Source organism: Bombus pascuorum, chromosome 17 (genome assembly GCF_905332965.1).
Source record: "Bombus pascuorum chromosome 17, iyBomPasc1.1, whole genome shotgun sequence".
Taxonomy (NCBI): Eukaryota; Metazoa; Arthropoda; class Insecta; order Hymenoptera; family Apidae; genus Bombus; species Bombus pascuorum.
The window spans coordinates 1,256,413-1,278,727 of record NC_083504.1 but is presented as its reverse complement, the minus strand read 5'-3'; the positions used below and the strand labels follow the sequence as shown (position 1 = coordinate 1,278,727).

The 22,315-nt window shown below is 32.6% G+C and overlaps 4 protein-coding genes across 12 annotated transcripts in view; 1 reads left to right on the top strand and 3 right to left on the bottom strand.

Moving 5' to 3' along the window:
* Positions 1-1,034: 1,034 nt before the first annotated feature.
* On the bottom strand, positions 1,035-11,497 carry LOC132915407 (tyrosine-protein phosphatase 69D). The gene is made up of 10 exons (XM_060975186.1): positions 11,133-11,497; positions 8,383-8,688; positions 7,679-8,266; positions 7,304-7,597; positions 6,216-7,223; positions 5,896-6,139; positions 4,793-5,804; positions 4,427-4,714; positions 3,748-4,176; positions 1,035-3,660 (listed from the first exon to the last, which is right to left on the bottom strand). The coding sequence occupies exons 1-10, from the start codon at positions 11,221-11,223 to the stop codon at positions 3,580-3,582; spliced, it is 4,341 nt and encodes a 1,446-aa protein (XP_060831169.1). The 5' UTR covers positions 11,224-11,497; the 3' UTR covers positions 1,035-3,579.
* A 520-nt stretch (positions 11,498-12,017) lies between these two features.
* On the top strand, positions 12,018-13,559 carry LOC132915418 (ER membrane protein complex subunit 3). The gene is made up of 4 exons (XM_060975208.1): positions 12,018-12,313; positions 12,412-12,668; positions 12,747-13,088; positions 13,158-13,559. Exons 1-4 carry the CDS (start codon positions 12,165-12,167, stop codon positions 13,166-13,168), a joined length of 759 nt encoding a protein of 252 aa, XP_060831191.1. The 5' UTR covers positions 12,018-12,164; the 3' UTR covers positions 13,169-13,559.
* Positions 13,527-15,704, bottom strand: LOC132915417 (nitrilase and fragile histidine triad fusion protein NitFhit). The gene is made up of 6 exons (XM_060975207.1): positions 15,081-15,704; positions 14,757-14,907; positions 14,521-14,676; positions 14,225-14,431; positions 13,941-14,153; positions 13,527-13,869 (listed from the first exon to the last, which is right to left on the bottom strand). The coding sequence occupies exons 1-6, from the start codon at positions 15,125-15,127 to the stop codon at positions 13,711-13,713; spliced, it is 933 nt and encodes a 310-aa protein (XP_060831190.1). The 5' UTR covers positions 15,128-15,704; the 3' UTR covers positions 13,527-13,710.
* A 1,638-nt stretch (positions 15,705-17,342) lies between these two features.
* Positions 17,343-22,315, bottom strand: part of LOC132915408 (tyrosine-protein kinase Btk) — a 358,897-nt gene continuing 353,924 nt past the window's right edge. For all 9 annotated transcript variants that reach the window (XM_060975187.1, XM_060975195.1, XM_060975188.1 and 6 more), the window contains 9 exons: positions 21,952-22,016; positions 20,694-20,759; positions 20,318-20,446; positions 20,042-20,235; positions 19,548-19,719; positions 19,292-19,460; positions 19,089-19,207; positions 18,754-19,006; positions 17,343-17,940 (listed from right to left, as the gene is read on the bottom strand). In XM_060975187.1, the coding sequence (XP_060831170.1) occupies positions 17,839-17,940; positions 18,754-19,006; positions 19,089-19,207; positions 19,292-19,460; positions 19,548-19,719; positions 20,042-20,235; positions 20,318-20,446; positions 20,694-20,759; positions 21,952-22,016 (1,269 nt within the window). In that variant the 3' untranslated portion in view covers positions 17,343-17,838. The remainder of the gene's footprint in view (positions 17,941-18,753; positions 19,007-19,088; positions 19,208-19,291; positions 19,461-19,547; positions 19,720-20,041; positions 20,236-20,317; positions 20,447-20,693; positions 20,760-21,951; positions 22,017-22,315) is intronic.

Below are 22,315 nucleotides of genomic sequence, written 5' to 3'. Positions count from 1 at the left end.
CCTAATCATACCAACAAACCTCACGCACACGTTCCTATAGGGCACGGTGTATCATTAATCGCGCTACATGTTCCTAGCCAATTACATAGAGCCATTTACTTCGAGATGAATTAAAGTTAATATCAGATCGACAACCAATTTAACTCCAATCGACCGCATCTAGTTTGATTTAAATAAAGAACTAACATATCAACACACAGCCTGATGTAATTAATAATGCGCGTCATTATTAAGATATACCTTTTAAGAGAAAATGGCAAGCTGTGCAGCTGCCGTTAACTTTAACTTATATCTAAGGTATATCTGTATTATAATACATTGCATTTTTCTTATGCGCATTTTACAAAATAAGAAGTTAAAAAATTGTAATACACTTGCTATTTGGCCGAAACATATCCTTTTTTTTCTTATTGGACTGAATCAGTATCTTTGTTATGATAAAAATAAAAAATTGTATACATTAATTTACAACAATGCTTTTAATGCTTCTAATTCATACACTGGCTGTAAAAATGTCGATATTTTTTTTACACATGAGGTGAAAATATGTAATAAGAACATACATGTAACTAATTACGAAATTGTCATTAGAATTTTGCAACTATATATTGTATCAAATATTAACAATGTTATTACTGTTATTACTGTCCTAAATTACGCATTTTCGCGTGCACGTAAAGTGCGTTTCAGTTTTATGCAATAAAAGTTGAAAACAACCGCTAATTCTGCGCAAAATAGAAACGCAATTAATCATTATATATATATATTATATATATGTATAATATATATAATATAATATAATATAATATATATATATATATATATATATATATATATATATATCGCAGATCTTATAGATATCTTATAAATAAATGAACATTATATGAACATTACTTATTTTCTCACTGATATTAACGTAATATAAATTAAAAGAGATATATTCATTACAAGTGAGACGCTGTGTGTAAATTTTACATTAAAAAATATCAAAAGTCCATGAGATTATATTTTTACATGCATATTGTGCGTGTCGATTTGCCTTTAAAAAAAATCTTTCCATTATATTTCAATATAAAAATCATTCTAGACTACAACTACTATACAAAATGTTTAAGAATTTCCACCATACAATATTCTTTTTGCACTGACCAAAAAAGGCATGTATAAAATCTATGCAAATTAAGGAGTATTGAGTTGTCGAACAAAATAAGTTTTCATAAAATTATAATGAAGGTTATAAAAGTGTAAATATTCAGGTAGTGTAAAAATCCCATCATTTATAAAGTATATATAAACTATTGATGTAAACATGTATAGAAATAATACATACAAAATAGTATAGAGTATCTTTAAATATTTTATATCTTAGAAATGTCCAATATCATGCCTAATCAAATGATTTGTAATCAATTAATTACATAAAATTCACGGGAAAAAGACAAATATCATTAACCATGTTACATTGTGTAAAATATGGGACTAGGTGGAAATTCGTAGGCACTTTGCACCTTCGTAAATACTTCTATGCATAAGTCTGTCTGAGTATAAAAACAAATACGTCACACCGTTTGTTAATACAATAAAGCAACAGTAGTGATAGTAGCGATTCTAATTCCAGACGGAACATAATCGTCTCTTAGATATCTATCAATTACAACATAATCGAAGCGCAAACTAGCAACTAATTGTTTCTCAGTTAACGAGTAGGTTATACACACATATACATCGAGTAGGGACGTGCACTGTATGCACGCGAATGGAATGAAACTGACACGAAGGAAAGAAAAGAAAAATAAATCCTGCCGATCGATGCGATGTAAATCAAGAATTTAAAATGTGATTGTCCCCTGCCATAAATGAATGGCTTAGCAGCGCACGTGTCGGAGTTAAAAACTTGACTAGAAAAGAACGAGCGTGCGAAGAAATAACATATATAGTGCATAATTTCGCAATTTTTTCACTTGAATGATTCCATTTTTTTTCTTTCCTTATTTATAGTAATCTCATCGACCTGTTTTTATATTTAGCATTATCCACTGTGAGGTAGAACACTAGCAGCTATAGGTAGTTCCTGTTATTAATATAAAAATTCAATTTTATTCCGGTATAATGTCTTTCCGATAATTTTATTTTTTAATTAATTATGAATTAAGAGGACCCTCCCAGATTAGGTTCGTTTCACAGTCATTCGAATAATTTAATTGATAAATTTTCTTTAAATGCATAAAAACTACCTATGTCTTTAGTATTCTCAAGTAAAAACCTAACTCCTATTGTGCCGCGTAAGCCCTCCAATTATGCGTAACACTTCGTCGGTGACTTACAAAGCACATTTGCGGACATGCCACACACACAGATATATTCCTAATTATTTCGTGTATGAAAAAGTAAAAAATGATTTTTCTCCTCGTGTTACAATTCACAGCAATTTTGCATGCCGTTCTTCGCGAATTTCGAACTGAATAAGAAGATCAGTCTTTGTTTAGAAGAAAAATTAGCGTATGCACGTTTTATATTGTATATGACTCCTATGTTACAAATAATCCTGCACTAATAAACACACACTGCGTGCGTAGTATCATTAATAATCGTAAATTGTAAGGTAGATCAAATTAGTGTTTGATCTTTCCTTGCCATCGAACGGTAGATTAACAATGCATGCCAGCAAAATCGTTTGGAAGAATACAACCCAGTTCTTAATTCAGCTTTAATCCATATAAACTATGCCATCTATATGTGATCGTGTATGAAAAGGAATATACACATATGTATAATATAACGCGCTAAAAAAACATAAAAGTTAAGTTTAAGATATACATAGAAGTTTTTTATTTTTCATGAAACATAATTTTAATGTTGCAATGTATTTTACATTTCACATTGAGCTTGAACATTCTAACGATATAAACGCACGATCAAATATTAGATTGGTAAGTTATATGGTCCACTTGTCAGAATATTCGTACGTCTTATAAATACGCTTAGTTCTTTCATAAGTCCACCAAATAGTCGTATTTGTTAATAAAAACGCACTTACTTTGTTGCGTCAATGCTTTCCTCGTATCCCATTTTCAATCACAAAAATGTTAACTGTTACACTATTTCAGCTTTTCAATAAAAATAAATTATTGAGATTGGTTCACAACGTTGTCAAGAACATGATACCACGAGCGTTTTCACTGTATTACACTTTTTAACGATTAACCAATAATTGGTTAATTGTATTTCTGTATCATATCAAACCAATCGTATGTTTAGTTTAATCCTATGAATTTTTCAATGTGAAATGTTTACTGCTTACTTCTTGTAGTACGAATAAATGTCTAATACACATAATTCGATAGTCTGTGCATAAAATATGAAAATTGTCAAAGATCGATAGTTGCTTATGCTTATGCATATTTCAGTCTAACTTCATGATGTATTTGTTTCACCAATATATTAGTAATTTCTTTGGTTGGCCCAATATACGTTTTGTTGAGCATTCGTACATTTTCAAACATTTTTTGTACGTGAATTGTCTTTATGCACATATTCACCGAACATTACCGAGATGTTCCATTGTTACATTCCATGGTATTAAGAAGCTGGTTCGTCGTCGGCCAAATTATGAAGATCTGAATAATTCACGATAGCACGATGTAGAAATTCGTATTGTGCCTGAAAATGTCAATATATGCATTAATATAAAATATTTCTTATATATTAAAACAAATAATTGTTTAATATTAAATTCAAATTACGTACAAAAGTGCTAATCATGCCGTGTCTTTGCGATCGTAACTTCTTCGTCGTTGTAAATATATCTACGCGTTTTTCAGTCCTTAGTTGTTGAACCAATATACTAAGAGCGACGAACATAGAACTCCTATCAGATCCATAACTGCAGTGTACGACTAGCGAGCCGCTTGATTCTGTGTCATTTGTAAGTGTTTGGTTTACAAGTTCAATGAGACCACGAGTTACTTCAGGTACTTCTCCCTCTACCGTTGGCCATCCATGATATTGGTATTGTGTTACAACAACGCTTTCGTCAGTTTTAGTGTTAGAAACACAGAATTCACGGCGAGTGTAATATGGACAGCTCTCGCTTTGAATATATCTAACTCTTATGTGATCGTATGCTGCATCGTCATCAGGCCAATAACGTGGACATTTTCGTGGACCTTCATTTAACTGAAATAAATATTTATATTATAATCTGTATAATATTCTAAAAGAGCATATCTGGCATATAGCTTTATGTAATATAATGTATGTACTTATGAAAGAAGTCGGAGACACAACAATATTTTTCGTCCAACTGTATTTATTATGTATAAAATATAAGTTGCGTACCACGTACGATATTTACGCAAGGAGTTTGAAGTTCTTAAGAATTTATAAAAGCTTACAACAATTAGAAAAAAGAAGAAAGAGTGCTTACATCGGATAACATTACTATCGTAGAGATGCATTGTTCTGAAATCATTCGCCAGAAGTCTGCTATCGTAGTGTCCAACGGATCTTGGGTGATAACAAACGACTCGGAATTGTCATAGCCTTCAATAAATGATGCATTTATATACGTTGAATGTTCTCTACCTGGAACGGGTGTAAGAATTACTCGATTTCTGTCATATGGTATTATTAATTCACTTCTATTCTTGCTCTTATTTTCTTCTCCTCCACCAACAGAAAATGATTTTCTGTCTTCTAATACAGAATTGATTTTCTACAAGTAACAAAAGCAAAATAAATAACTTTTATCAATTAATATAATTTTGTCATGTTCAAATTACATCATACTTACATCATACTCTTCCTCCATTCTACATTTTTCTTTACCATTATCTCGTTGTCTTAATCTTGTAACTGTAGTTTTAAGCTGAGATGCTGGAATTTCCGTATCCCCGTATTGTGCCATTTCCATTAACGCACGATAAGTGAAAATATATTGTTTTAACGATTGCACTAAAAAGTTTCTTTGATGTCTTAGATCACATACTGTATTGAAAATCGAAACTTGACCTTCTTCTGCAAGTTGTTGCAGCAAGGAATCTAATGCGACTAATGTTCCTGTTCGCCCGACACCTGCACTGCAATGTACTAATATCGGCCCCTTTTCCAGCGAATAAGCTTCATTCACTCTTTTGATAAACCTCAGTATCGCATGAGGATGTTCTGGTGCCATAAAGTCTTTCCAAACTAAGAAATGATACTGAACGATGGTGCGTGCATCCCGTTCTCCTAATCGTGTCATTTTTAATTCACGAACAACGTAATCTGAGTAAGCTCTTTCTCGAACATGTTCAACAGTGATGTCGCCAAAATTTTTAGTTTCACCTTTGTCTGGCCAGTATTTTGCGCATTTCGTTTTTGAGTATTCTTCGAGATTCGTTAACATAAGTATCAGCTCAAGATGTTGTTCCCAAATCATTCTCCAATAATCGCAAACGGTATTTTCCATTGGACCTTGAGCGCATATAAATTTTTTACGTTCTTTGTATCCTAACACAAAGTTCGCATTTATGTAATCAGATCCGCAAATTCCATCCATTTGTGCGAGTCTTACTCTAGTCTGATCGTAACACTTTATATCTGGATAACGATTTTTGTATAGATTTTCACGTGCCTCCGAAGCTCTTGTTGTACGATCTGTAAATCTATCCGGTAGCAATTCGAATTCGTGTTGAAAACCATAATCAGAATCCCGATGTCGTTCGAGATATGCCTGGAGCAGTTCACCTTTAGGAATGGGAGGCATGTCTGGTGGGCTTGCTGCTACCAATTGATGTCTACCTCTAAGACTCCTGCATAAATGCCTATCAAGATAAAAATATTTATTAAATTTTAAGCTCATACTTTTTTCTAGTGAAAATATATAATGGCTATGATTATAAAATATTTTTTTACCTGAAACTATTTCTCAAAGTTATAATTTCTTCTCCTCTCTGTTGAGCACGCTTTGTATATCTGTGCAATATACAAAGTGCAATGAGAAGAATGATGATGATCAGTATAAGAGCAATGGAAATTTGCAGAATTACGCTGAATGTGGTCACTTCCGCTGACACCACGGCTACGGGATCTAACCCTCCATAAAGAGGATTAAAGTAATTACTATAGGCTGGTAAAAGCTGATCTTGATTTCCAAATACTATAAGAAAGTATATTATTATAAATCATTTGAAGTATAAAATACATAAACTTATTCATACATATATTAGTCATACCAATAACTTCGATAAAACCCGTGTAGTTTGAATTTTCATCTAAGAAACCATCTTGTGCGGTAAATGATGGTACTTCAGAAGATCCATCATTACCCTTTGTTTTTTGGGTAGCCATATTTTCTCTTTTTCTTCTTTCCACAGTCTCTGTATGATTATTGTCTATTAGATTTGCAATAGTTGTTTCGACCTTTTGAGTAGTAGCTGACGATGTTGTTGGAACGGGAGTTGTAGTCCATGTTATTGGCGTTGAAGTAGTGGCAGGTGTTGTATTAAGTGCTGAGATGGTTGTTGTAACTTCGGGAACAAAATGTAATACTGGTGGGGCGGCTTTTGGCCTAAGTCCAATACATTTGTTGCACATGCTACTACTGTTGAATGATTCGCCATCGCCAAGAAAAATCTCCGGTACCAATCGATCACTATCGAATGTTTCGGCAACGTAAGCACCACCAGAAGGTGAATTATGGGCATATTGATAGGAATACACACTAATTTCTTCAGGTGGCGGTAAATCAGTGACGCTTTTTCGTGGTGCTAATTTTACTAAATAAACTCTATAACAACATATAGGACCATTTCTTTCTGTGATACGCGGGAGATATAACTTAAACAACTGTTTACCCTGATTCTCGATTTTTCGCCACGTTCGCATGTTTAAGCTATCTCTATCTGGTATGGTAATTGGCGTGGTACAGTTACCGACAGCATCCTTTCCTGGTGTACGAGATCTAGTTACACCGTTCACACGAACCGTGTAATTTGTATTAGCCGGTATTTGATTAAAACGCGTGCTATTTTTTTTAACACTCCAATTCTGTGGTCCCCAAGTATCAATATCTAAACGACCCATACCATTTTTAAATCTAGCGATGCCGATTAATTGTATATTATAACGAGTAATAACGCCGTTAGATTTCTCTGGATGATCCCATGTAATAGAGATAAAACTGGAGCTACTTATATTATCGAATCGACAATTAACAGATAAATTCTGAGGAGGACTGGCCACTGAAATTAAGATTATATGATGAATTTTAAATTTCTAAAGTTTAGAAAATTCTGAGTTTGCAAATTCAATAATATCTTACCTCCATCTAAAGTAGTACCATTCACTTCAATGCTCCAGTTTCCACATTCCTTTGTATATTCACTACACGCGGCAATTTTAAACTTATACGTTGTATCGGGATCGAGATCGACAAATGCGTAGACAGTAAATGGTTGCGCTGGATATACTGCTTCTCTTTTCTGATCTCCATGTGTAACCATTAAATTATAATAATGAACGTGTTCTTTTAAATCCGGTGGCGGTACTGTCCATCCTATTGTAATGGAATTTTCAGTGACTCCGTTAACGGAAACTTTTGGCACAAATATAGGATCTGTAATAAATTGAATTGATCTATTATTTCGTAATTCGGGAAACGAAGATACACAATCAGGATTATTCCTTAATTCAATACCTTTTTCAAGCGTAGTAATCCAACGTGGATCAAGTCGTACGTGTGATGTACCCACGGTATTTGTAGCGCTAATTCCAATCTGATACGCTGTACCACTTTCAAAACCTCTTAAAACATAACTCGAATTACCACCTCCAATTTGTTTAGAATAATATTGATATTGATTAGTTCCGTTTTTCATATGTTGAATAACGTATTCTTTAATCGGTTCGTTGCCATCATTTACAGTCCAGTTTAAGAATATACTTCCAGCACCAACAGCTTTCATAAAGTCGATGCTCACTTTCGGTACATCAATCACAAAGAGATGTCTATAAGCGCTAATTTCGCCGCTGTAATCGCGTGCTTTACAAATATACGTTCCATTATCTTTCCGAGTTAAGCTCTCAAATTCTAAAGTCAGAAGAGTGAGAGTTTCGTTTATTTGCGTGATAGTGGTGAAATCCTTCCAGTGGTCGGTACTTTCTGAATCATTCCCTTTTAACCAAGTAAATTGAGATAATGGATAACCATGCATGAGGCATGTCAAATTAGCTGATTCCATCACTTTTGCCCTAATATCTTCCCCAGCTGTTATTCTACCTGGTTCTAAAATGAAAATAATTTATGATTAAGAATATGAACAATAGTGTATAAACATAAATTTTGCAAATTATATTTTATATTAATATATAAATTATAATTAATTAATAATTGATATTTACCAATAACTCTAATATGAACATCCTTTTTTAACAATTCTCCATCTGCAGTTTGTGCCATACACTTATAGTCTCCTGTATCATTTCTACTAGCCTGTTTAATATCCAAACGTCCTCCAGAATCAAAATCTTTAATAGTGGTGAGATTCTTTCCATTGCTGGTCCACCATATTTGACCAGGTACATTGAGTTTACATATAAGTGATGGAGTACTACCAGCCTCTATACCTTCTAAATCTTGAGATGCTGTAATTTCTAACACTGCTGGATTCTCATTTTTTGACTCAGTGGTTTCTATTTTTTCAACAGCTACATAGGGATATATAAAAATATAAGTATGTTTCTATTGTATATCTAATATTAATCTAATATATCAATATAATCAAATCAAAATATGTCAAATTAACATGGTATTTTTGCTAACTTAAACATAATAGTAATAAACAAAGGTAAATTGACAAGCTAACTAATAACATTCATATTATTTGAAAAATTGCAATTGTGTCTAATTAAAGAACTTTTAGTCAAGTAGTATATGAAAGAACCAAGTAATTGGCTAATTAATTCATTAAAATCATAATAGTGGAGTCATACAAACTGACTAAGTTTTGTCTTAATAGCTCAAATTACCAAAGATCTGAAGTATATTTTACGAAAACCTTTGTTATGATGTTTTATGAGCCTTGAGATTAAATAATATATTCTACTAAACCTTCTGGTATACACAAACATAGAAAATGTAAATATTGAGTATAAAATTTTAACAAAATGAGAACAAGTTATTAATTGATCAAAACCATTCCTGATTTATGTTTGTTGTTTTGTAAATAAGCAATTACGATGTTTTTATTTTGTACATAATAATGACTATGATTGTGTAAACTGTTTATTTTATAATCTAGAATAACATGAATTTTAAAAAATGTTATCTTATATTGCGTTCTTATCTTTCTTGTGCTAAGTGTAAGATATTATGAAGTGTGAAGTGTATGTGCATATGTATATGTCGCGTAAATTCTTCATTTTATGAATTCAACGGTTATTATCGATATGGCATCGATAACTCGATTATGACGTTTTCTCATGTTAAGCATCTTTAGGTTATATTCCATATTATGCGACGAAATATAATCGTTGTATTGAAAACAAAAAAATGAAACAAAATGTTTTTAATTTTTATTTAAATCAAAGTTAAATGTTAGCTAAATGTAAATTTAAACTATAGTTAAATATTCAAAGTGTTTAACCAATAATTACTCTTGTGATTATGTATGAAATAACAGCTTACATGGTTTTTAATTTTTTGCAGCTTCACTTCTTTCGCTTTTTATAAAATCGTTTTCATACCAAACCGAAGTTATTCTCCGCGAAAAATGTAACTTGATATTATACTCGATGAAACAAATATACGAATTAAAGCGGATGTTATGTATAAACTATAAACACAAAAGTATCATTTAGGTGTTTAATATACCACATTGAAATGGCTTGAGAATTAGGAAATAGTTATAGAAAAGAATTTCCACAGCATATATTTTAACAAGATAGAAGATTTGATAGCTATTTTGTAACTAATATTTCTTTTATTACTTAATAAGCGAATTATATGATTATTTATTACTAGAATTATTGATAATTAAAATATAAAACTTGTACCAAAGAAATCAAAATGAGAATTATATGAAGAAATATATAATGCAAGGGAAGAAGCAAGTCTCTATTCAAATATTTTACAAAGAATCACTAAAATCTCAAAAGATAAATTATAATAAATTTATAAAATTTCTATGAAAAATTACGTACAGTGTTAGTCGTTTTGATTATTCTGGTAATTCCATTAATGAATACATTTACTCTTGAATATGATAATTTAAGATCTATAATCACGATTGCGGTTTGCGCATATATAATCATTTTATGACTTGAATTCCGTGCTATTAAAATATTTTTATTTACTCCGATAGTATATATGTAACATGTAACAAGGTGGTTAAATGAAATAGGAATCGATCGAGCGATAACATACCGCTGATTTTACCGTAAGTAAATTTCAATTATAGCATAGACATTTTAATATACAAAATTGAACGTAAATGAATTAATATCTTTTATTTTTAATTCTAATTTATAAAAAAAAAAGAATAGAATGCAAATAAATTATATGTCTTTATTAATAAATTCATATCTTTTAATGTATAAATCTTTCAAAATTGAATACATTCAATTCTACAATTCCGAAGTATGCGTGTACACAGTATTTTATGTATTTTCACAAGTATTATGCATCTTTCAGTAATCAATGTATCACGAAAATTGAATCTTCTAGCATAAACACGGCTCACATAACAAACAGAAAAGATAAAAGACAAGAGTGTATCGAATGATAAATAATTGAAACGATCAAGATACGCCAATGACATTCGATATCTTTTTATGTTGTTAATCAATCGTGCATGACGGTATGCAATTTTATGCACGCCTGTACAACCAACAATCCATTTAACATAGCTTAAAATCATTGCCATAATATTTGTTCAGGATACAAATATTAAAAGCTATTTGTTACGAAGGATAACAATCTTGAGGACGACGATGACAGCGGTGCATCATGCATCCGCTAAATAGTAGATACACTGCTTACAAATGTTCGTCATTGTGTCCTCTCGTGGACGATCGACGAGAATAGCGGAAGAAACTGTCGTCGCGTAGAAATCGTTCGCGAGTCAGTTTGTTAAATAATTTCTACAGCTTACCAGATTCGTCAAGGCCGGCAACGGTAAGTACGAAAAAGCAGAGTATCATCAAAGGGATACTCGACATCGGTAGGCCACTTCGGGGAAACATGGCGTCGTGACAACCGGGCGTGAGCGTTGTATCCCTGGCCCTTTTCCCACTTCCTGCCACCTTCTTATACGTTCTCGATTCCTTTCACAATCCCATGACGCGAGGTTAGTATCGCCTGTCCATTTGAATCACAATCCAATTCACTATTTCATATCACGCTTCGCACTTACGTGCGACGCACTTTTCGAGAGAGAGATGTTCAGACACACTTTGCAAATCTCACCCCGTAATAGCGCTGGCGAAACTGAATCATATTATACGAATGTAACGTAGGTGTCCCGACGAACATCACGCCGCCAAATGCGAGCGATTGACACTGCCCTCCGTCGGGATTCTGCTCCACGTTCTAGGCTTACACGTCGATAACGAAGTTGATTCTTTCAAGAGCGGGAAATTGTATCGAATATATCTTATTATACTAAGTACTTACATATTGTTCCGTTCTTCTTTTATTGTTGTCAGCGTAATATAGTTTTGTATTATTAATTACAAAAGTGGGAGTTGAGTTTTTCATGTACTATTCAGAGTTAAAATTTTAGGATATCAGTAAAATGCATATATAAATACAAATACGCGAGTGAGTAATAAGCACTTTTATATGTTACAAGTATTTATATATGTAGAATTAATATGTTCTAACTTTTTCATGCACATTAAAAATTTATTTCTTATATGTGCATAATGTATATGTAATCTTGAAGGAATTTTATTTAATTTAGTTGCTGTATATACTGCAAAAAATACATTAAATACACTTTATTATCGGTGAGGTATGAATCATTATTTCTATATCGTGTCGTCTAGGGGGCTCCTGCTATGTATAACTGGCAACTGGTATTAACATACACATATTCTTGCCTTTGTAAAATGTTCTTCAATCTATTTAGTTTTCTTACTTTTCTTCTTTCTTCCGCGTAAATTTCGGTGCAACGACAAGTGGTATGGCTGAGTTGATTTTAGATCCAAACATTCGAGGATGGGTGTTCTTACCTATCGTTGTGATTACGTTTCTCGTAGGCATTATTCGACATTATGTTTCGATATTACTTGCCTCACAGAAAAAGGTTGAGCTTCATCAAGTACAAGACAGGTGATTACGTGAATCTATAAATTGCATATGTGAATATATAAATATAGTGTATTTCCAACCTGTCGAAACATTTCATTATTATGTACTCTGTTTTCTAGTCAAGTGATAATACGCTCTAGGCTGCTAAGAGAAAATGGTCAATATATTCCAAAAATGGCATTTATTAGCAGAAGGCATTTCTTTAATAATGAAGAGACAGGATATTTTAAAACACAAAAACGTGCCCCAGTATCGCAGAATCCAATGACAGATCCTAATATGATGACAGATATGTTAAAGGGAAATGTAACTAATGTTTTACCAATGGTATTAATAGGTGGCTGGATTAACTGGATGTTTTCTGGCTTTGTTACAAGTACGTTCAAAGAGTTATATGTATGATCTACAGCATAAACTCAGTCTTTTCAAATTAACAGCAATGATTATATTTTAGCTAAAGTACCATTTCCTTTGACATTACGTTTCAAACCAATGTTGCAACGTGGTATAGAATTAGCTACACTTGATGCTGCATGGGTTTCATCTGCATCTTGGTATTTCCTTAATGTGTTTGGATTACGTTCCATTTATACACTTGTCCTTGGAGAAAGCAATGCTGCTGATACCTCCAGACTTTTACAGGATCAAGTATCAGGTGCTGCAATGTCTATGCCACCAGATCCAAAAGCTGCTTTCAAATCAGAATGGGAAGCATTGGAAATATATGAACATAATTGGGCGCTGCAAGGAGTTGAAGCAGATCTTATAGGATCCCAAAGAATAGATACAAGTGAAGGTATGTGGGTATGAGTAATGATAAATTTTATATCAGCCTCTTATTTTAATAATACTTTCTATCTTATAGGTAGCAAATAATAAATATTACATCTATATCCATAGATATAGCATGTGCCATTTTTGGATAAATAATCGAAGTTTTAAGAAATTACTAAATGAATTAATAACTTGAATTATCATAATAAATGATGTATAATTTATTGCATTCTTTATAACATTCTGAAAAATATTATTTTACATTTTATTAGAATATCTGCATTACAATTTCTTATTAGTTTGTTATACTTTTAGTTTCACATGTACAAAAATTATCCACAATTACAATTGTAGCAATATATTTTCACCTACTTTACATCTTTACGGTACAAATATTTATAAGTTGATATTTATAAGTTATATTAGACAGTATGTACAATAAAATTCATCATAATAAATGTTTGTTTTATATATGTATATTAATAAAATATAATGTTTATTACATTTCAATCCCTAGTTACTTTACATAAAATATTGAGCTCAGCACGAGCATTTACTCCTGTGAAAAAGTTAAAATAAGAGCAATTAAAATTTAATATAATTATATGGATATATGCGCATATATATATCATTTAAATTAAAGATTACAGGGATTCTATTTTAGGATATAAATCTGTTCGACGATGATTTTCGCACGGCATACTTTGCCGAATTTGTTTTAATAAATTTAAATCAATTTCTGCTAAAACCATATCAGTTTTTTCACTACACTGCGCTACTATAGTTCCCCATGGATCAATAATCTGACAAAATTTTATACATATAGTATCATATTTAATGTAATAAAACTAGTATAAACTATAAAATTGTTTACCATTGCATGACCCCAGCTCACTCTCTTTTTGTTATGTGTACCAGTTTGAGCTGCAGCTATAACATAACATTGTGTTTCTATAGCCCTTGCACGCAATAATATCTCCCAATGAGCAGCACCTGTTTGATATGTAAATGCTGATGGATATGTGAGAATTTCCACTCCCATATTTCTTAATGAAAGAGATAATTCGGGAAAACGCATATCATAACACTAACATTACTGTTAAGTAAATACAATTTCTTAGACTTGAAGAACAAGATTATGAAATTTAAAAAGGATACAATACTGAGGCCTAATTTACCAGCTGGTGTTGATATGGGTGGTTCAATCTTTTGCCCTGCTAAAACATAATCTGATTCCATCAATCTCACGCCAGTAGTTTTATTGTCTATATCAAATAAATGGATTTTACGATAAACACTGGCTATTTCCCCTTCACTGTTTATTACAACGTGTGTATTACTTATACGATTTTCATTGTCATCTAACTGTAAATATGTAATTAGAATATATGGATTAATAAAAAAACAATTGTAATATTTTTTTTGTAAAGAAATAAAAAGAAAATCAAGCATACTGCTTCATGTAATCCACCTAACGATAACCAAATTTTATTTGCTTTAGCAATTTCTTTGTAGCTTGATATTATTGATCCATTCAAAGGTTGAGCCATGGCTATTATATCTTTTTTATTATCGGCTAAATAATCACAGGCTTCAGGAAAAAAGGCAATCTATTAAAGTATTGTAAGAATTTATATAAATATAAATAATATTAAAAAAATGAAATTAAAGTTTTATTGTATGTGCTTACACAAGCTGCCCTAGATTTAGCCCTCTCAGCTAGTTCTCGTACAGTTTGTAAATTTTTTTCTTTATCATTTGTTGATGTCATTTGACATACTGCAACTAATGGATGTGCCATAGTACTAAATTTAGTAATGAGATATCCTAAAAACTGTTTTCTAAAAGATCAAGTTATAAGATGATTAAAAATAAGTGATAAAAGAGTTCTTTGTTTTTTATGTTTGGATCAATATAAAATTTTTTATAGACAAAAGTTAAGTTACATTTACTATAAGTAACTTACTAGATACACTTATACATATTCTTATTAAATTTTCTTTCCAGTTATTACCTGTGATATTTAATAATAGAAAAACTGCTTAAAAAATGCATGCTCATCGTTTATTTACGTTACACGTATATAGGAACATTTGATAATACAGAAATGTCAATACTAAAATGGGATACATTGATAGATATATACTAATAATTATATATTTTATAATGACGTTTTGTTTAAAGAAAGAAATAATTTCTATAAATCGTAAAGTGTGCTTATACAAGAATTATACATATATAACAAGTTTTTACAAATTTATAAAATAAATTATCAAAATTTTATAGGTTAACGAAAAGTAAGTATTGAACGTCGTGCACTCGAATTGTGCCTGCGTAGTCATGAGCCATCTACCGGCTACCGCAGACCCTTTGAAACAAAGATTCAATCAATTTGAATTCTGTGACTGCTGCGTTATGTTTGATTTGCAATCAGGTTAATACTTTAAAAAAGAAGTTGTGCTGCATGTTTATAACGTTAGTGTTTGATATTTATGCTTCGTGCCAATATAGTGCGGTATACAAGTAACAATAATAGTGGTAAAGTACTTTTATGAATATGATAAAAATCGTCCTCGAAATCAATGGATTGTGGAATGTGTAGCAATCGTGAATTTGTAATGAAATAAACTTCTATCGGTGAGTCAACTTTTTTTTTTATGCCTTCGTTCATATAATAATTTTTAGAATTACTAGCTTCATATATATATTGATAAAATCCTTCATCAACAAAGAGGTATTAATAATGCATCATAAACTTAAATTCACGTGACGACAATTACAATTTTAGTGAAGATTGTGTCAAATATTAAAGTAACCCATTTTTATTAAACTCTTTTATATTATGCCGATTTTTATGTTAAATTTCTTTCGAATGGCTGGATGTTCTGCTTTTTATGAAGGATGGTGCTCGTATTTTATTACTCACCTTTATATGTTGCTGAATTTTCTGAAATTCCCGCTTCGTGATGTGCTCCTACATGTATATATTCACCCACACCATCATTAAGCACGCCAATTCTAATTACAATTATGTTTTTCGAATATATTGAAGCGTAATAGAACATATTCTCGCGAAGAATATTTATTCTTATATGTAGGGTTTTTTCATACATGTCACTATATAATCTACGTCTACATGATACTTTTGGTAAAGATACAAATTCTCGTGCAGACGTTTAGAACTTCACGTGATCTTTCCTGTGGCGCGTGTTACTTCCGGTAAAGTATTTCACGATGGACAAGAGTTGCCCAAAGAGTTAGCCTATGAAATTTTCGAACTAGATTAGCCAGTAATATCCTTGAACAACATAAATATTTAACTGTTACGGCTTGAGCACGACGCGAATTAACACTATTGTGCAATATTCTGAATGATCAATACGACTTTTACAATCGCGTGAACAGACATTGACAGACACTTGATATAATTCAAACAATTAAAACGAAATTTTTTCTAATGTACATATATGTATACAGTATCTCTTGCTAAAATATCCTGATAATTATGAATTAAAGAATATAAAGTTTTTGTGTTCTTAAAGTTATATGCTCTAAAATAATCTACTTTCATTTAAATTTGTATTATTAAGATATCGTCGACCTCTAGTTATAGAGAGTTCACTTTATGAAAGATACGATACAATTGATGAAAGTGCGTCTATTAGGCGAATAATACTGTTATTAATGATTCTAAATCTACAAATAATACCGGTAATACAATAGGACATGTTATTTTTCTTTATTCTATTTTATTAAATTGTCATAGTATATAATACACAAGTGAGACATTCATTTATTAAATTCACTTATCAAGCAGAAATAATGTTCTCATTCGTGGAGTTACGTTTAGTGTTCTCATTAAAAAGTCGATAACAAAAGGACAGTACACGTTTCTACGGCAAAATCACAACTTACTAATATATCCTGTTCAAAGGACAGTCAATAAATACTACTGTTCTATTTGTAAATGCATTCGTATCGTTGCGTGGAACAGATACTCTGAAACTCATGATGGATGAGGCAAGGGGTTGGAGAGTTGAAGATTAGGATAGATGGAAAAAACCTGATATATCCGAGAAACACATAATAATATCACGCACTCGGATCGTTTTCGTTCGACGGGAAAAAACAACATCTAAAATGTCTATAGTAAAGAGAAAATTTTTGGAAGTTGGATCATAGAAGAAGAGAGAAAGAAAAGAGAGAAAGAGGGTGAGCGAAGGGTACGAGGGTAAAGGGTCGCGATGCTGCAGGGTCAAATAATGTCGTATTAATATTGTTTCTTCTTCTTCTTTCTTTTTTTTTGTTCGCTTTTCTCGTTTCTTTTCTGCTGTTTTGTAAGCTGCGTTAATACAATCGTTGAAATCGACACACATACTTTCGGGACACACACACAACTTTTATTTGCCTTTAGTGGCTCGTATCGCCTTGCAAATTTCAATCCACGGGTGTCCGTAGGAACTGCAAATGTCACAGACGTTTGACGAGCTTGATGATGGTTGACTAGGTTGGTGGCCGGGTGTACTTGGTGAGGATGACCCTTCTTTCTTTAATTTACACGTGGATGACGACAGATGTAGAAAATCAACCGAGGGTGGTAGAGTGGCGGGTGCACGTGTTTTACGTGATGACGGTAATGTTGCTGAGTTGTACGACGATGAAGAGTTAGACGATGGTAGTATTGAGGGCGATCGCTCGAGCGATGGAGATTTTGCCGCCTGTATTGACCGGCTCGAAGGCGACGAAAGGCGCATACACCGTAGAAGGTTGAGTCAATCATTGAGCAGACCTTGAGACACACTGATTAGCTGCTCCTTCAGTACGCGGAAGGAGGGTCGTACTTCCGGGCAATGGGCCCAGCATTTTCGCATTACCTAAAACACAAATAATCAATTAATATACATATAGAGTCTTGTTAAAGTCTTGGGGTTGTTGTAGGATGATCTTATTAGGAGAATTATTTGAAAATAGTCATGTTTATTTGTTTAAATATTATGTATATTGAGTGGTCCAGGCAACTGTTTCATGTTATAACTCCGTTAGCAGTGTAGTTACAGAAAAATGTCAAAGGAGGAACATGAACGATGCAAAGAGTACTACATCAGTAGGACCATGTCTTTTTTGGAAGTGCAGTGGTGTATGTGCAATCAATAATTGCATTATCTTTTTAAAATGGAAACTTCTCTTGTCATTCTATGAAAAAAAGTGTTAGGAGTAACATGGTCGAAAATTGGTTAGTTTAAAAGATATTTTAACTTTAATTTTGTAAAATATCATATGAAAAGCACAGAAAGACGTAACACAATACTCTCCTATTTATGTCTTCTTTATCTTACATGTGATAAATTCTACAAAATTAAGGTTAAAATATCTCTATAGCTAATTATTTTTTCACTATTGTATCTTAATGCTCTTTTTTACGTAGAATGACGGGAGAAATCTATTTACGTAAAAAAGTATGCATTTCCATTTAAAAAAATAATACAATTGTTAATTGCATATGTACCACTGCACTTCTAAAAAAAACATGGTTCTACGAATACAGTGCTCTTTGGATCATTCATCCTTCTCCTTCGACATTTTTCTCTAATTGTACTGGTAACAGAGTTATAACATGAAACAGTTGCGTAGATCACCCTGTATATCATAGCGTAAATAATTTGGAATATGATATGGCTATGGCAAACCTCGTAGACTTCTTTGAAGCAGGCTTTAGGTCTTTCCAATATGATTCCGCGTTGCACTCTTTCCACAACTTCAGTGTTTTTTAGGCGACCATAAGGCATCTTTCCGCATGTGAATACTTCCCACATAAGCACTCCATAGGCCCAGACGTCTGATTTTGAGCTGAAGCGAGTGTAGTTCAGCACTTCTGGTGGCGCCCATTTGATTGGGAATTTGGTGCCTCCGCTACTAGTATACTGGTCATCCAATACATACCTACAACGAAATTAAAAGATTTCTAACTAGTAACTATGAACTAGGAGTACAAGAAGCTGCATAATGCAGAAAAGATTTTCACCTTGCTAATCCAAAGTCTGCAACCTTTACCACATTTTCTGAGCCCACTAAACAATTGCGTGCAGCAAGATCTCTATGAATGTAGTTATGCCTTTCTAAATAAGCCATGCCTTTGCAAACCTGTAATTCAGAGTATTTCAGTTAGTATTAATAATTACAATGATTAAGAAATGAAGGAATGACATTTAGCAATTTGGAATTTACCTGTATGCACATGTCTAAAAGGAGACCAACATTTACTCCTAGAGTTGCTTCATGACGACGGAGGTAGTTGAGCAGAGATCCATGTCGCATGTATTCAGTGACAATGTATATTGGTCTGTCCTTGCTGCAAACGCCATATAGTTGGACCAAATTCTGATGTTGAAGTTTCCTATATCCAATAATTATCATTTGTTATTCACTAAATTTATTTCTTAACACTACAATCATTAAAAGATTGATTTAATTATCGACTTACGTCATCACTTTAGCTTCCTCTATAAAATCATCTTCAGACATCGTGCCTTCCTTCATCATTTTTACTGCAACGTCTATAGAACCGCGCCATTTTCCTCTTCGCACTACGCCAAATTGTCCAGAGCCAAGTTCTTCCAACAAGTGCAATTCTGCTGGATCAATCTCCCACTTATCTGTAAATCAAAGACTTGCTATTGCGTTTTGCAGAAAATGGTTTATTTCTTAACGCTTTTGTAATTCCTTTAAGGGTTTTTCTTCCTTTGGAAATTACTAGGCTATGGATATTTATGCAGATTCATATTTTCATGAGCAGAATTAAGGAAATAAGATTTAGATTTTTGGAGGCAGGTGATTTGTTTTGCCTACTGAATATTATAAGTACGAGTATTCTATTTTAGATATTTTATACATTTTTACGTATTATGTAACCAGCATACATTTTTGCTTTATAATTCCCATAAATATATGAGAATCTGCAGTCTCGAAATTACAAACCATGACTGAGGCCAGCAGTTGGTGGCACAGGGCGATCACAGGGACTGGTTTTCAGTCTGCTGGCTAGTCCACCGCTATTGTGCCTGTGATAGTTAACCAAGTCTGGTATTGAGCCACAGCAATGTTTTTCGGATAGATAAAACTCTCCTCTAGTGTTTTGTTTGATGTGGTAGTGCTTTACGTGAGGATGTGGGCTATAACGATATGAATATCTTCTTATTAATTTTTTCTACAATTGTTAACGTATAAAGCAGTGTTGTACGTGAAAACACTTACACTTTAGTGTAGAGAGAAAGCGTGTACAGCCCTTTGGTAGACGAATTACGTACGACGAAGCAACCTTCCTTATCCTCCTGTTTGAGCAATGATTCTGCGCGTTGTCTGGACATATCACCCACGTACCACCTACAATTCCAATCATTATATTTCAATCATTATTATATATAGCATTCGTTCATTATTTAGTTCCTTATTTATTATAATCTTTGCCTTTTGCCTTACAATAGCTTCTGGCTTACATGATATTTACATTTACATTCTGAACTCTTATCTTACTAATTACTCAACTCAATACATTTTATCACTACCTCACAATATTACATATAATATTAAAAAGCATAAATTTTTGTATGAACCCCCTGCAGGTACGTACTCATATTTCTGAAGACCCAGGAGTTCCTTTTCCTTCACGTAGTTGCTAGGAATGTAACCGATAGATCTGAAAGGAGAATCAGAGGTTACAATTAATTGTTCTACGTTATTCTCTGTCCAAACTATTCTATAAATATTGTACAAACATTGTGCAATTATTAACAAACCGATGTCACGGAAATTTGATGAAACTTCGCAAACGAAAATTATGCTTATGTTTTGATAAAATCCAATTACGAATTTATAGCAGACAAAGTAACATCATATCGTGTAATGGACGTCATTTTATCATTATCCTGCTTCGTTTCCATGCATATATTCGATGTTCAAATATGCAAAACGAGTAGGCAATTTTGATTGTGTCAATATCATTTGTGTGTACGTCGATTGCTCTACATACATCACGTACATATTTCAAAAGTGACGTAATTCAAACAAGTATGCTTTTGGGAAAGCGAAGAACTATTTCTGAGCTTAAATAGCAGATAATTATTTACCAAACCGGCAAAATGTTGGTCAAATTGGTAACATAATTGGTAATGGTTAAGAGTATTATCCACTTAATCTCATTATCAATAAAATTAGGTTTAAATCGAACTATTCTTTTTGAAAAAATATAAGCTATTTTTTATAGCAATAAATACAGAATATTATTTTATAAAAGCTAGTTAGTGGACTGACTTACACCACTACGTTTATCAGTCCTTTACACATGCAGCACGCTAATATAGGTATTTTACATGCCAGGTACAGTTTCCCTTGACTCGTGTTTATTCGCTACACGTCTTATTATAACGTTCGTCAGTCGAATCGTCTACCAATGAATGCATAGCCCTAATCTGCTTTTGGTTGCGTTAAGTAGTCATCAGAGAGTACGAAGAGAGGAACCTAAGCCATTAAAAGCACTCGATTGCCGAACATGCAAATTGCTACGAAGATATGGGTATCGAGCGAAACGTCGTTAATCCTAATTACCGCTTGCAGCAAGGGTTTGCATAATTGGCGGGATCTAATTAAATTGAAGCTTGATCTCGATCGAAATCTTTCGATCTGATGTGTGGTTTTATTCGCTTGAATTAATGTTTGCTAAAATGGTAATAAGTTTTCAAGGAAATTTTAGAGGAAGTTTTAGAACAAAAGAAAGTAAATAAATAAATTAGAAGGCAACGTATTAAATAAAAATGATTCTACGCAGAATTAAAATTACGCTTGTTTTGCTTTGCTCTTCTTTTGTTGAATATGATACAGTCTTTACATACCCGTGCTCATCTTTGACTTTCCACCAATGTTCCTGAGAGTCGTCCAGCACCTCGTACTCTGCACCCTGCAACACAAAACAATTTATTGTTATTCTTTCATCATACTTGAATAATTTAAATTCCGTGTACGATACGACGTCGGCAAGTATCAATCAATGACTTTTAATTTTAACCGCGAATAATACGACCTTCGATGTGACTCTCGACGATAATGTATGATCTCCAAATAATCTTAAACTTGAACGAAACAACTTCGACTAATATTAAAAACCACACAACCTCGACAACCATTCATGATTTTCACCTTGATGGAAAATGACTTTGAGAATCATTGGTCACTTCCAAGTGATTCTGAGCGTCGATT

Excerpts from the sequence above, each read along its gene's own strand:
- LOC132915417 (XM_060975207.1), bottom strand. The coding sequence starts at position 15,127 with ATGAGCATGCATTTTTTAAGCAGTTTTTCTATTATTAAATATCACAG. Across the intron at positions 14,908-15,080 it reads TCTATTATTAAATATCACAG|AAAACAGTTTTTAGGATATC; the intron begins GTAATAACTGGA and ends TTGATCTTTTAG. Across the intron at positions 14,432-14,520 it reads TAGGTGGATTACATGAAGCA|TTAGATGACAATGAAAATCG; the intron begins GTATGCTTGATT and ends ACATATTTACAG.
- LOC132915407 (XM_060975186.1), bottom strand. The coding sequence starts at position 11,223 with ATGTTTCCCCGAAGTGGCCTACCGATGTCGAGTATCCCTTTGATGATA. Across the intron at positions 4,715-4,792 it reads GAATGGAGGAAGAGTATGAT|AAAATCAATTCTGTATTAGA; the intron begins GTAAGTATGATG and ends TGTTACTTGTAG. Across the intron at positions 4,177-4,426 it reads CGATAGTAATGTTATCCGAT|TTAAATGAAGGTCCACGAAA; the intron begins GTAAGCACTCTT and ends TATTTATTTCAG.
- LOC132915418 (XM_060975208.1), top strand. The coding sequence starts at position 12,165 with ATGGCTGAGTTGATTTTAGATCCAAACATTCGAGGATGGGTGTTCTTA. Across the intron at positions 12,314-12,411 it reads CTTCATCAAGTACAAGACAG|TCAAGTGATAATACGCTCTA; the intron begins GTGATTACGTGA and ends TCTGTTTTCTAG. Across the intron at positions 12,669-12,746 it reads GTTTTCTGGCTTTGTTACAA|CTAAAGTACCATTTCCTTTG; the intron begins GTACGTTCAAAG and ends ATTATATTTTAG.